Source organism: Tenrec ecaudatus, chromosome 11 (assembly GCF_050624435.1).
Source record: "Tenrec ecaudatus isolate mTenEca1 chromosome 11, mTenEca1.hap1, whole genome shotgun sequence".
Taxonomy (NCBI): Eukaryota; Metazoa; Chordata; class Mammalia; order Afrosoricida; family Tenrecidae; genus Tenrec; species Tenrec ecaudatus.
In genome coordinates, this window is record NC_134540.1 from 92,969,494 (window position 1) to 92,984,777 (window position 15,284).

General features: G+C 43.3%; 1 protein-coding gene across 1 annotated transcript in view; it reads right to left on the reverse strand.

Annotated features, from left to right (window-relative positions):
* Window positions 1–15,284, reverse strand: part of MYO16 (myosin XVI) — a 599,120-nt gene that overhangs the window by 359,939 nt on the left and 223,897 nt on the right. Inside the window, exons 14-15 of the mRNA XM_075562598.1 lie at window positions 13,630–13,747; window positions 1,685–1,832 (exon numbers count right to left, since the gene is read on the reverse strand). Of these exons, the coding sequence (XP_075418713.1) occupies window positions 1,685–1,832; window positions 13,630–13,747 (266 nt within the window). The remainder of the gene's footprint in view (window positions 1–1,684; window positions 1,833–13,629; window positions 13,748–15,284) is intronic.

A 15,284-nucleotide genomic window follows, 5' to 3' on the forward strand; every position in this document is an offset into this window, starting at 1 on the left:
GAAGGAGTGGAGAAGGCACAGGAAGGAGGAGGAGAGGGAAATAGAGCATCCCTTGAGTATATGCTCAATTTTTCTAAAAAGACCATTTTGATACGATCTTTTTCAGACTACTTTTCTCCTCGATGTGACAAACTACCCCTCTTCCTAAATGTAATGTTGCCTCTAGAATTTGCTCGGCGAGATTCCTCAGCGTCATGTAAGGTCAGGCTCCTGTCACCATGTGCCCCTTCACTCATCACCCAGGAGCCGCTGGGAAGCGGCGAGGACAGGGTGGTACCCTCAGGAATTCACCCACGTTTCAGAATCCAGCCTATCGCGAGTCCTGGGGCAGCTCAGGGTGCCGTCTCCCCTGGCAATATCTTCGTCTCTCCAACTTCCTACTTGACATATCCACTGGGTGGCCTAGTTGACTTTTCGCCTTTCACCTGGCAGACTCCCAGAACACTGGATTCTCAGGTGACCCTCCTGCTCCCCCACGTACCCTGCACTCCCCTTCGATCCTCCACCCCAGGAAATAGTACACGCCTGGCTCTAAGGACAGACAGAGGGAGCCCCGCTGACTTCTCTTCCTTGCACCCCAGGGTCAAGGCATCTACAGATCCTGAATGTCTTTCTTTCAGAACATCCTACATCTCCCTGCCCCTCACCTGCACCACTGACATACTCTGATCAATGATTTCAGCACCTCCCACCTACCCTTCAGGAGCCCTGGTGGCACAACGAGTTAGGGGCCGCTAACCTCAACGTCAGCCACTAGAAACCACCGGCCACTTCAGTGAATGACAAGGCTTTCCACTCCCATCCAGATTTTCACTCTTGAAAACCCGCAGGGGCACTTCTACTCTGCCGTCAAGGGTCGCTAGGATTGAGCTCAGGGCTTAGTCTACCCTTCCAGCTGTTTGCCTCTGCTTAAACTACCACATTTAAAGGTCCACAGATTCAGAGCTTTCTTTCAGGTGAAATCCAAGTCTTCAGAAGCCCGCTGGGAACCCCAGGTGAACATTTTGAAACTACCAGCCACTCAGGAGAAAGATGATGCATTTTACTCTCTTAAAGAATCAGAGTCCCCGAAACCCAGAGGAGGAGTTCTGTTCTGTCTATAGGGTCTCCATGAGGCAGAATCAACTCGATGGCAAGGCGTCTGAGTTCAGGGAAGTCAGTGTGCAACAGGGCTTCTCAACCATGGCCTTCACGCCCGCCGCCCAGTGGCGTCTGACTCCTAGTGACTCTGGAGGATAGGGCAGGACTGCTCTGTGGGTTTCTGAGACTGACTCGACTGCTTCATGCCTCCAATCTGTTCAACTTCATCTGCTACCAATGAATAATAATTATTCAAATGATAGTTCCCCTTATTTTAAAAGAAGGCCAAAGATTAGGAATGCATAACCAATGAAAAATCCAAAACAGCTCAATGAAATGTTAAACTTGATATATGCATTTATTTTTTTTTCAAAAATGAGGCAAGTGGAACATAAGCTTATACACATCCTCAAAGACTCACCTCAATAATCAATAACTGAGTATTGCCCTGTTATACAGATAGTGCCAACCAAAGAATATTGGACTCTTCTTATTTAGTCACTATTTCATCACTGAGTAATGGCTGGAAAATTTGAGACTACTACATCGCCATCACAATTAGAAGTTAGCAAAATTGCTGGATAGAAAATGCTTACTCACTTACCGGTGTGTGGATAAATGATTCAAGTGGAGCCCATATTTCTCCTCAGCTGATAATCCATCCACCAGCATGTAGAAGACGAGGAAATTAGTCTGGCCAAGAGGTTGTGAAACCAGCCGGGCTTTCTCTAGCATATATGTATAAATTCTGGCTGATGAAAGAAAAAAAGAAAAAAAAATAAGAGTGATTCTGGGAATGTCAATGGCATCAATAGTTTCACTACGTCCATACATTTACCTATATGGGTTCCTAACAAGAAATAATGTGATTGCTTCTCCAACACAGAACGTTTGTACACAAACGTGACGCAAACAAGAATTTTCTTTTCCCTTAACCAAAAGGCTCAGAAAGAAGTCTTAGAAGCTCCATCCATAAAGACTTACAACTCGGAAGCAACAGGCAACTTGCTCTGCTGAACTTACGCAAGTGTTCTGCTGTAGACACAACTGAGCTTTGTCAGGCACCAGGTGAGAATTGACTAGGAATATACTATTAAACATACAAACCACATCCCCACCCCCAGCCAGTCTTGGGGCAATGGGAGTCCCTCTGGGACATGGGGGTACAGTGAATGGTGTGGCCCTTTGCTGGGCATGTCCACACAGTAGGGTATGCTGAGCCCCTCAGTAGGGTATGCTGAGCCCCCATATGGGCGCCAATAAATTTCTTCCCTTTTGCTTTTTTTTTTTTTTTAAATACAAACCAAAGCCAACTCAAAATTGCCCTTGAACCCGTTCTGGTTCACAGGGACCCTGTGAGTGTCAGCATGTAGTTGTGGTCTGATGGGCTAACCAATGGTAGGGTGTTTTATGGAAAGGAGACTAGCAAGCCTTTCCTTGCGGGAACCTCGGGATGAAGACTTACTGGCAACCTGTCAGGTAGCAGCAGACGGTGGTGGTAACCTTTGCACCAGCCAGCTGGCTGCTGACCGCATTACGGAGGCTCAGAATCTAGATCTAGAGATGACATATGCAGCAGTGTTTCCTGCCGGAAACAATACAAGAGAAGTAATGCAGCAACACAGAAAGTGATTTGAGTGGAGCCGATACGGTTTACTAGAGAGACAGAGTCAGGAGCATACGGAGGGCTCACCAAGGGAGCCGAAGCCTGGATTGTACTGTGGCAGATCGCGAGACGTTAATGCAACTGCTTGCAGCACCATCAGGGGGGAGATGGAGGGTGCCCAGATGAAGGTACATCATATTCATGTTTAAAAAAAACAGTTATGAAACACATTCTTTGCTGAAATAACCTTTCCCAGTATGTTGTTATTTCATTAAGAATATCAATCCTGACTCCCAAACTCACTGCCATCGACTCCATGCCCCCTCACAGGCGACCGTGCAGGACAGGGGAGAAGTGCGTTTCAAGACTGTTAACTCTTGCTGGGAGTAGAAAGCCAGTCTTTCTCCCACAGGATGGTTGCTGGTTTGCAGCTTTGGACCTTGCTGTGAGCCGCCCAGCTCATCACCAGAGTGCTGCCTAATCATAACTTTGTTTACTGCTCAAGAAGTACTTTTTAAACTACGTACACAGGAAGTGAACATTGCTCCTTGTCCTCTAGGCTCTTTGTGTGTTGGGACTGACTCAATGCTTCGTTTCCTCTGTACTCGCCAAAAACCAGGCGAGGGTGCAGGCAGAGCCAGTGGCCCTTAGGGTATTCATGATCCCGTACTCGGAGAGGGAGTGGGCACATGTGCCCACTTGCCCCAGCAAACACAGATGCTGCACTTGACGCATTTATTGACATCTAGTCAAATGCCACACCACAGAGGGACTTCCAACCCTTTCATCTAAATTCAGAAACAGTATAATTAGTTAAATCATCCTCCTTTGCTCACCTCCAGCAGCGAGTAAAATTGCCATGTTATTAGCAAAATTCTGATCACTGGGATTTTAAAAGCATGCATTAGAGAAGCCAGTGTGGAAGAAAACATTTTTTTTTTAAATCCTCACTTACATTGAGTCAGTATCAATTTATTGGACAGGGTAGAACTTCCCCTGCATGTTTCTGAGACTGTAATTCTTAATGGAAGTAGAGAGTAAACCACCATGGGACTCTAGTCTTAGGGCAGTCAAAATGTATTTTGATGAGGGTTCTGGTACATACACATATAGATTTATTCCAAACAAAATCATTTCAGCAGTCATGGAATGAGTACGGATGCGTTCTCTTATTAAACAATTATCTTAGTCTCATTAAGGTAACTTCTGAAAAAAAGGAGAGAGATTGTTTAAAAAGGTGGTCTGAGTAATTAGAAGTGAGTAAGCAAATTGGAAACTCATGAAGAAATTTTAATGGAATAAAGCGTAACCGAAAATACATCTTGGATTTGCAACTGTGATCTAGAGAACAAGATCTGATCTAAACGGTGTCTTCTGAGGGGATCTGCAAGGCCAATGAAAGTCAGTGCAGAGAGGTCACTTAGAAGGTGATCCGAAACCTCCTTTAGGAATTCCTAAGGGGTGATCTTCACATGGCACTGTGCTGCTTGTGCTTGTCAGGTGCCATCTGGGTGATTCCGACTCACAAGGACCCTGCATGCAGCCTAAGGACAGCATGAATCATTGCCTGGGCCTGTGCTGGCCTCACAGGCTTCAACCCACATCCCTGAGGCTCTTCCCCATGTCCATGACTCCCTGCCCAATAGGACAGCGGTTCTCAACCTGTGGGTCACGACCCCTTTGGGGGTCAAACAATCTTTTCACAGGGGTCGCCGGTTCATAACTATAGCAAAATGACAGTGATGAAGTAGCAACGACAATAATGTTATGGTTGGGGTCACCACCACATGAGGAGCTGTAGAAAAGGTCGCGGCATGAGGAAGGTTGAGAACCACTGCAAAAGGATCTTCTCTCCAAGGACATATGCCAAGTTGGGAGGTGGAGCATCCTCATCCGCACGTCTAAGTAGCCTTCCCGCTGAACTCTCAGACGGATTTGTTTGTCCAGGTGGTCTACGGAGCTTTCATTGGTCTTAGTCAAACACTATAGTCCCAATCCATCAATGCACCAGCCGTCTTGCTTATTCATTGTCCAGCTTTCCCGTGCAGATGAGGTGGGGGTTGCTTTGTTGTGCGTGGAGGGATAGACGTCGGAACTCACTGACAGCCCCTCAAAGCATTTTGAGGCAATGCTTTTTTATTTGCACTGTAGTGATGACAACCTTTCTGTTGTGACTAAATGGAAGCTGTGGTCGTGAAAGAAAAATAGCCCATTTCTAAGTTAAAGTGGCTTGTGGCCCTATGGGTGTAAGTGTCCACACATGAAAGTCACTTCCTATGTGCTGACGTCTACATTTCTCAGGAATGATGTATTTCAAAAGGATTATTTCTACTAGTAATAAACTTGTGATCATCTGTTTATCCAAATAGTCTATATCAATGCTTTCCTGCCCAAAAGGATCCATACTCCTGTTTACAGATCGCATGTGGCATGATAAATAGAGTAAAACATTTATAAAGAGAAATGAACTTTAATCCAATTTGAGACACGGAGAAAGGAATTAAGCTTCCTTCTTCCTCAAGACATACAAACATCTCCTGCATTGCTCTTTCCACTGACTTCCAGAAACCCCAGTTAACTCCACCCCATTCCTTCCCCCTATAAACATATGGCCAACTAGGACCTCGTCTCCCCAAGCCTCGCCATGTTTTATTTAGCAGTCACCTCAAATCGTGCTATTACTCCTCAACAGGGTCAGCATTCTTCTTTCTTTCACACCCAGCTCATTTTTTTCTTTGGCTTATTAGTCTTCTTTATCCATGGCTGGGCTGGGCTGGGGTGGTGTCAGTAAAAGGAATCTTGACCAGGGATCCAGCAGGAGGCTCTCCAGTTGCATCTGATATTTGAAAGTCGTGATTCACTGCATCAGTTGTCCATCGCCCCATCATTCTTACGTCTAACCCACAGTGTCATATGCATGTGAAGAGACACCTGTGACCCAGCTTCTCCTGCTGGTCCAAGAAGAAAGTCACTCCTGCGATAACGCCGCTGTCGTGTGTGGGAATGGCGCACCCTGGTTTTCAGAAATCCATCTCATTTATATTCTGCTGTAGGTTTGTTCTTTTCCCATGTTAACTAACCTGGCTTATTTCGAAAGTTCCACCTCTATGCATGAAAATAAGTTTCTTTAATGAAAGCGAGATCAGCCAAGACCTTCTGAAATTTTACAAAGACTAGTCAATAAAGAGTGTGACATGACAGATAATCAATGGTGAGCCCGGCGTCCGTGAGGAGGAAAATAACTGTATCTGTTTATATTGGATTATAAACACGTCTTCCGTCGAGGAGCCTGTTAGCACAGGGTGGTGACACAGTGCTGTTAAAGGAAAAGGTGAGCAGTTTCAACCCCCCAGCGAGGTAGAGCCTCAGAAGCCCCAGGTTGCTGGGAGTCAGCATCGTCGCCATGACAACACGTTTGTTGGTATTTGTACAGAGACACGTTTCTAGGTTCATGAAAGAGCTGTGTCTCCAAGTTTCAGAGAGACCCATGGACTTGGTTTTTTGAGGTGATGGTGCCCCTTTAACACGTTAAAGAAGGCAAGTGCTTCCCGGAGAGTATTACCATGGCCATGCTCATTCGATTCAACGAGTCAGGAGCCAGGCTCAGATACCATCAGGCGGAAGAGTAAAATGAGACATCCACCAGTCAAGTGACTTGCCCAAGACCACCGATCTAAAAAAGATAAAGCCAGGATGCAACCTCTGGCAGTCTGGCTCTAGAAATTAAGCATTCTTGCCTGATGGCAGGAGATAAAAACCCTTAGAAGCATCCATGTTGTTATTTCGACCTTGTTAGCCATATTGATAATGGTGCTCAGGTCAGTGCCCCACACAGCCTGCATGCCATAAGGGACGGCACTGCAGCCCGCCAATCTCTACCACGGCGTCACAAGATACCTTTAGTGGGAGTATAAGAAGAGAAGAAACATGCTGGGATCAGAAAATAAACCCAAGAATCCAAAGTCATAACTTTGAGTTGAAATAAAGGAAGTGACCATGCTCTGGGCCGTGCTTATCTTTGAATGGATCCTTATGAATTTCATCACCTACATATGAAAGAAATGTACTTAAAAAATAAAGAGGCTAATACAATTGGAAGCAACACACACACATGCAGAAAGTATATCCTTTACCACCAAGTCAGTGCTTTGGGCATTAAAGGACTACGTTTCCTGGGAGGTGGCAAACTTCTGAAAGTCATTCAATCATCTTAGAGTGAAGAACATTCTCTTCAAGAACAAATATTGTTGAAGAGAAGATTGCTTTGTTAGTCTTTAAAATACTTTCAATCGGGGGCTAAGATTTAAGTTCTCTTCAATAAGCAATACTCCCAAAGAGGAGGTCGCTTTCCTGCTTAAAATGGTCTCATGAGATTTACCTTGCACAAGTCGGAAGAGTGAGTGCTGAAAACCTCACTGCATAATGAGATTTGGAACCCGCCTAGTCTGTACAACCCATGTCAGCCACAGGAAGAGGTTGGTAGTGTGTACATCAGCAGACATTTTAAGTCACTTTCCTCAGCAATGTGGCTTCTCTTTTCCACAGCTGGGGGCTGCGTGTTAGAGCTCCTGTAAGGAGCCGGAGCCCCGGCGGCGTGCTGGGTTGCACATTGGGCTGCCGACCAGTCTGTGAACAATCCAAAACCCACCAGCTGCACTTCAGGGGGAAAATGCGGCCTGTGACGGTCATAGAGTTACCATCTCAGAAGCCCACAGGGGCGATTCAACCCTGTCCTGCACGGTCGCCAGGAGTCAGAATTGGCTCAGTGGCAGTGACGTTTCTTTTTTTCTCTTTTTAAAGACTGATCATGAGAAAACTTCAAAAGTAATGAATTTCTAACTAAATGAAGCAAAGATTAACAGATGACAACGCAGCAGGAAGTCCAATCGACCAATTCAGCAGCTGGATGTCCAATCGCCCAATTCAGTAGCTGGAAGCAGAGGAGAGGTGACGGTCACATGGCTGTAGAACTCATGGCCAATCTGTGACTGAAATCCAGAAGTTCATTTTCCAATGCGCCATGCTATCTGACACTGACATTGCTTGGTGACTTGATGTATAATTCTGAAGCAGCCAGGGAAGGAGCCCTGGTGCTATAGCGGGTGAACACCTGGCCTTCTCACCTCAAAGTCAGCAGTTTGAAACCACCAGCTGCTCCACTGGCAAAAGGGAAGGCTTTCTACTCACACAAAGGTGCACTGTCTCAAAAACACACAGGGACAGTTCTGCTCTGTCCCCTCACATTGATGAGATGGAATCTACTTGATGGCATCGAGAGAGAGAGAGAGAGAGAGAAATGTATCTCTGCAGGACAATGAAAAGATATTTGAGATGCCGCTCAATTCTTCAGCTGTGGTGATATATGCCTGGGACTGGAAATATTACAATTCATTCAATACCATCAAGTCAATCCAGCCGCCTAGCGATCTTATACATACTTAAACCATCAGAACAGGGAGAAATACTGGCCTGGCAGCCAGAATAGTAAGTTATTTATTAATTTTCTTCAAAATACAAAGCAACGCCTCTGCCTACATCTCTAGTCTGTATGTCCTAAAACAGAGTTTGTATTTTTATACCACGATTTGTGATTGCAGTCTCAGATTTTAAAGCTGATATTCAAGGATCATAACATAACAGGAATACCAGCACAGTCAGCCTGTCAGCTATATTTCTTTGACCTAATTTGTGGTGTAATACCCATGCTCCAATTTGATGAAGAGCAAAGATACAACAAACTGACTTGAGTGGTACAACTCTCTTTAAACATTTTGTAAATTTGTTTAAATTAAAATCATTTTTTTTTCACAATTGCTTTAAAAGTGTACAGTGCCAAAAGTGTCTTGCTTGGTGTTGAAATTATTCGAAACTAACCCATGGACATACGGTTTCTTAAAGTGTTCAATGCCTGCTTCTTTGGTGATGACTACTGATCATCTCTTTAATCTTCAAATAATTTTAAAAGGAAAAGCCTGGCAGTACAGCTCTCTTTCCTCTCCTGTAGCCTCTGTTTGTTCTACACTCAAACCAGCAAGAGACAAGGGGATCCTGTGAAGCCCTTGTCATGGATTGAAATGTGTCCTCCCTGAATATGTGCTAACTTGATTGAGCCCCACTGCTCGGTGGTTTGGCAGCTATATAGTGATGCAAGGTGGCCTTTTTGCAATGATCTCCTATGATGTGATTTAATGCGATAAGCCAATAATAGGGTGAATGATGAAATGTAACAGTCTTAATCCAGTTATAGTCCTGATCTGATGCAAGGGGAGCTTCCCTCGGGTGTGGCTGGTAACACTTGTAATCTTACAGAGAAAAGAGAATGGTACAGACATGAGAGGGACGTATTGCCATCAAGAAAAAAGAGCCAGAAGAATGCATCCTTTGGCCCTGGGGTCCCTATGCTGGGAATCTCCTAGACCCAGGAAAAGACAGATGTCAAGATCCGAGGAGATCTCGGAGGAACACAGCACTGACATATGCTGAAAGGAGGCAAAACACCTTTCCCAGAGCCACAGAGAGAGGAAAAATCTCTTGCTAGAGCTTGCCCTGTGAATTTGGACATCTAGCCTCCTTAATGGTGAGAGAGAGAGAGGAAAATTCTGCTTGAGCAAGTCCTTCCCTTGTGGTGTTTCTGTTACAGTAGCGCTTGATAATTAGAGAGTCTACTCCGGAGCATACCCCCCCACCTCTGTCAACAGAATATTTCATGTTTTTTGGGGGGGGTCAGATGTCAGATGTTCACAGGCATCCTCCCTGAGGGCAATAGTTTGCCAGACTGCAGTGGGCCCCACTCCTTGCTGTTAAAGACAATGGACTCCTGCAGTCATCTATTTGGTTCCAGTAGGTGGGGTTCACATCCTACTGATAATGGATCCTATGGAGATCCAGAGAACAGGCCAAAGTTAAGCTGCCATCCTAAACCTAGGATCTGCTCATCTTGTCACATATATATCCCCAATCCCTCCTCTTCCTATTGCGTGTATGTCCCTAGACCACCCCTTCTCATTACTGTATTACCTATAGCACACCCCCTTCCTGTGATGTATGTCCTCACCTGTAATTAGGGGCTTGCATGTCCCCAGAGAATATAAAAAGCCTGGGCTAGCGTTAAACTCGCTCTCTCTCCCTCCACGTGGACCATCAAGCGGGGCTGAGGTGAGCATGCTACCATGAATCGTGTCTGACTCCATTTATTTCAATACTTCTCTTCTATCTCTCATGCTCCCTATAACTTTACTATGATCTTTACTTATTATTGCTGTACAATCGTGCCTACCGGACCCGTAATGATGTGTTAGGAGCTGGCTTCCCCTGACACATGTTGAGTTCAAAGAGTGCTAAGCATTAGATACATTTAAGCAATCTAGTCCAAATGTCCTACCTAGGGCAGGAATAGTTTAACACTTTAGGTGTCTGTCTAAAGTACTTATTTTGTTGAAATAGCCTATTTTGAATATCAGACAAGATAGAAGGTCCTTGTAATTAAATGGAAACGTCACCATCCTGTAATGTCCATCAACTATCTGTAGCATGCAAAATGTATCTTTGTACTCAAGACTATGCCTTGCTGGTAGCAGTTATCTAAAGATGCTTGAAGAAACTTGATGGATTTTCCTTGAGATTTCTCTGCATCCTTTTAATGACTTTTAGTCTCTACCATTTACTCAAAGAACGTGGTACTTGGATCTTCGATCTCCTGATCACATTCTCTGAACACATATCTTTTATTTTTCCTCTAAGAAACAGAAATATAGAGTTTCACACTAGCCCAGCCCATTCAAAGTATGATTGGCTCTGACCAACCATGTTAATGCAGTCTACAACAGTACTGTCATATATAGATAGAGATAGACAGATAGAGACACTGTTATATTACTATTCATTTTAAAAATCATAAAACATCATCATAAAAGCATTTGGCCAGCTTTTTGAAAGGAACACAGCATGAAGCTCTGAAGCAAACAACATAGGCGACAGTATCTGAAGTCCGGGTGTTAATTAGGACATGAGACTGGAGAGTGGAGCAATGTGCAAGGTGGAGAAAGGTGGAGACTGCCTAATTGATGCTTGGATTGCTGTTTTCATGAGAGAAGAAGAAAGATGAAGAAACCAACTTATATAGAATATGGAGATCCGACAGAGCTTATGTTAATAGGCCCTTAATGATTCAGATGGCTTTTCAGGACCTTGAAGTGCTTCAGGTTGAGCTCTATGAATATTTATTATGTTTTTGTCACAGTCTGTGGTCGGCAGAAGAGGCAGGAGCAGTGTCCATGGATTTGGTTATGCCAACGATGTGTGGTGCTGCGTGCTAAAGGATTGCTCATGAACAGCATGCCGCAAGGAAGTGTTTACTGTGGGGTCTTCCGGGTCTTTTACTTCCCTATGTGCATAGAGTCATTGCCCAAATGGACATTTCTGGAGAGAACACAAACATGTTAAATCCTATGTAGGAGAGAAAAAGAAGTCCACTGGGAAAAGGATCATTAAACAAGTGAATAAAAAACATAAGCCATGCTACCAATACATCAGGAAAGAATGCCTTCTCTGCCGTAGTGTCTATATCTAGGAGTGACTTGCTGTCCTCAAGGTTGGGCTGTCACCAAGCTTCTCACACTTGACTGTACATGACCGTCCCCTGATAATCTTGTGAAAATACTGTCTCAATCAAGAGGTGTTAGAGGTATTGTCTCTCTAACCAGCTCTTAGATTATGTGACTACTGCTAATCCAAGGGACACAATGTCAGACACACACGCAAGGGACTAGATCCTGAACTGCTAACCCAAAAGGTTGGCAGTTCAATTGCATGGATGAATCCACGGGAGGGAGATGAGTCTCCTTCCTGGTGTGCCGTTGTTAGGTACCCTCAAGCCTACCGAAGAGCAAACACTGCTCCGGCACCAGCCTCACAATTGCTTTGTTCGAGCGTATCGTTGCTGTCACTTAGTCAATTATCCTCCCTGAGGGACTTCGACCTTTTTTCTGCCCCTCTGCTTTACCAAGACGTGTGTCCTTTTCTAGGACAAAGTCTCATCATCCTTCTTTCTCAGGATCATTCTGGCTGGAATTCCCCCAAGAACCTAGCTGTTGGTTCCGGCAGTCTATGTGACTTTCCATATTCTTCACCAACACCACCGTTCAGAATTACTGAGTCTTCTCCAGGCTTCCGTATTCCTGTCTAGCTTTCACAGGCATTCCAGCTAACAAGAATACCATGGCTTGAGCCAGGTACACCTTAGCTCCCAGAGGGACATCTTTGATCTTTAACAGTTCAAAGAAGTCTTGTGCAATAGACTTGCTCAATGCATTAGGTTGTGTGATTTTTTGACTGCCGCTTCCACAAAAGTTGATTGACGTTTTGGAATTTACAGTCCCACAAATGTTACGCAGAGGGTTGGTGTGGGTGGGAATGGATTCAATGATATTGGGCTTCTTTTTCCTTTTTTTGCATGATAGACATTCACCTTATCGAGATGTTAGCTTCCTGCCCTTGGAAAACTTTCTGCCCATCCAGTCAACATGACTGTGGCCCAGCAGGCGCTGAAAGCTCCCAGAGAACATCGAAACCATACACCATTCCCTGAGACAGTATTCTTACCCTAGAAGTATAGCCTAAACACCCAGACTGGTAAACCAAGGATTAGGACTTGAGCCATCTCTCGCAATGAGCTCTTCATGAAAAGACCGCCATGACATTTTCAGTCTTCCTCCTCAATCCTAATTCAAAGATACCAGTTTTCCTATCATATTCCTTATTCCTGGTCCACCCAGAACTCTAGACCGTAACATTTAAAACAAACAAACAAATATAGACAGCAACCTTATTTCCAAATTTAAGTCACTAACATTCAAGTCCAAAATTCAAGTCAGTGACATTGTCACAAAATAAGTTATCGTTCTCACACCCTTTTGGCATTTTGGAGGTCAAATAAAGTTTAATTTTGACATGAACTTTTTGCAAAATCCACGTTATTGTTTCTGAATCACAGATAAACCTACTCCTGCTTCCTGAAGGAAGATGAGTAACAAACTCAAAACAATGTGAGCTCTTGAAACACTGCTTTTTATTCCTTTGCATATCTAAATTTACATGTAATTAGCATTTATTTGAATGCTGAAAACTGCTATTAAGGTAGTTTATCCCTCCAAGTCGATTGTGCATCCCAAGGAACATTTTATTTATAATATTAATTTTGCTGATTTATCTGTTCTGATCAGAAAGATGTAAAATACATTGTGATTCTCAATTGGTTAAATTATATATTGGAGATTTTCATAAAATACACACCAACTGTTCAAATAAAATGAGAAGTGGGTTTAGTTTAAGTTTAGTTTGGTGGTGTCTTGATTTTTAATGATTTTTAATGTGTCTCTTTGTTAAAATAATTATCAATGTATGTCGTATACACTCGAGTTACAATACACATAAATTGAGTATTTAAGTTCATTTCCAGGTTCAGCAAGTATAGTTCATTTGGGTTGGGGTCAATATTTTATATTTATGCAGTGATCATCATGAAAAGTTGTGTCTTACATTTTAGAATATTTTCCAATTCACAGTTGTTTTAGAATTCTTACTATTTTTCTGAAATATGAATATTTACATACAGCTAAAACATTCACAGACATACTACACACACACACACACACAGACTCACAAGCATATTGGTATCACTGAGCCTGATTCTTGTTCTCAGATACAAGTATGTTATTCTAACAGAGAAAAACCTTCAAGAATCATCACCAGAAGTTTATTAACACAGTCCTAACGTGGAGATCGGAATCTCCTTCTTTGGTTTATATTCTCTCTTTCTCCAGCTTGCCCTACGCAAGGCCACAGACAGTGAGATAGGTTTGACTGTACAGGTTCCCAGACTTCCTCTAGTGTTTTACTGCCCTCTAGTGGTACCACCCAAGAATTCCATTGCCATAGGCACTTACCTCCAGTTAAACATTTGTTCCTCTCACAGAATTGCAATTCAAAATACTTTATGAAGCAACTGGACACATCATTCACAGTTGTCTTGGCATGTCCAAAGGCTTCTAAAATACACGTGACCTGTAACGAAAGAAAAATAAAGAGCGTTGACCAACTTTTTGTTAAAAATAAACGGGAGGAACATCAACAAAGATATAGGAAGTGGATCATTATCTAAAAGATTTATACTATTAACATAACATATTAAAGTTTTAAAAGAAATTTTCCTCAAAGTAAAAAATGCTACAGTCTTTTATTTTGGCTAAAGAAAATAAAATAGTGATACTGTAATATGCTGCTTCTCTTCATGATCACTGGCAGTTTATATCAATGAGGACGACCATTGGACCATCAACAAGAGTATCCAACCCTGCCCCTGTGAGAGAGCTTTGAAACATGAATGGAACACTGGATCTTCTGATGTCAGATGGAACTTGATGGGAAGCAGAGAATGCCAGAAAGATGTTTATTTGTGTGTCATTGACTATGCAAAGGCATTTGACTGGGTGGGTCAATAGCAAACAGTAGATCACTTTCAGCAGAATGGGGATTCCAGACACCTATGTAACCTCTTCATAGATCAAGAGGCAAATGTGAAGACAGAGCAAATGAATAATGTATGGTCTATAGTCAGGAAAGGTCTGCATCAGGGTTGTAGCCCGTGCTCCTATTTATTAAATCTGTAGGCTGCGCAAATAACTAAACTCAATGAAGTACCTTGCACTGTCAGTATTGAGAGAAGATTTATTTACAATCTGCTATATGCAGGTAACACAACCTTGCTAGCTGAAAGTGAGGATGACTTGAACGGCTCGGTGATGGAGGTAAAGGATGGCAGCCTTCAGTATGGATTACAGGTCAATGTAATGAAAACACAAATCCTCAGAGCTGGACCAACAGGTCGTATCATGATGAACAGATGCCAAGGATTCATCGGTCTTGAATCCACCAGCATAGAGGCAGCAGACAAGAGATCAAATGATGCACTGCTTTGTATAGATCTGCTGCTCAAGGACTCTTTAAAATATTGAAAAACAGGGAGATTACTTTGAGGACTAAGGTGGACCTGACTTTAGCCAGGATAATCTCTATTGCCTCCTATGCCTGAGACACTTGAATGTCGAATAAGAGGACTGGAGAATTATTGATGCAATTAATGTCTAGCACAAATAGCAAGTGTTCAGCAGTTAATACCAATGGTTACTATTTATGATTGTTAAAAATAATAAAATAAAACAAATTGAATTAAGATGCTAGTGAAGAATATGGATCATAGGGCGAACTGCCAAAGAACAAACACCCTTCTCTTGAAAGTGCAGCCAGGATACACCTTAGAAGCAAACGTGGCAAGGCTTCATCTCACTTACTTTAGACAGGCTCTCAGAAGAGACCAGTCCCTGTAAAAGTACGTGGTAATTTGAGGGACAGTGGAAAAAGACAAAGGCCTCCGACAAGATGGGTTGACACAGCAGCTGCAACAATGGCCTCAAACGTAGGAGGATGGCACGGGGCTAGGCAGTGCTTCCTTCTGTTTGACACAGGGTCGCTATGAGTCAGAACCAGCTCAATGGCCCCTAAAAACAAAAGGCTCCTGCTGCGTTGAGGGGAGGTGTTAGAA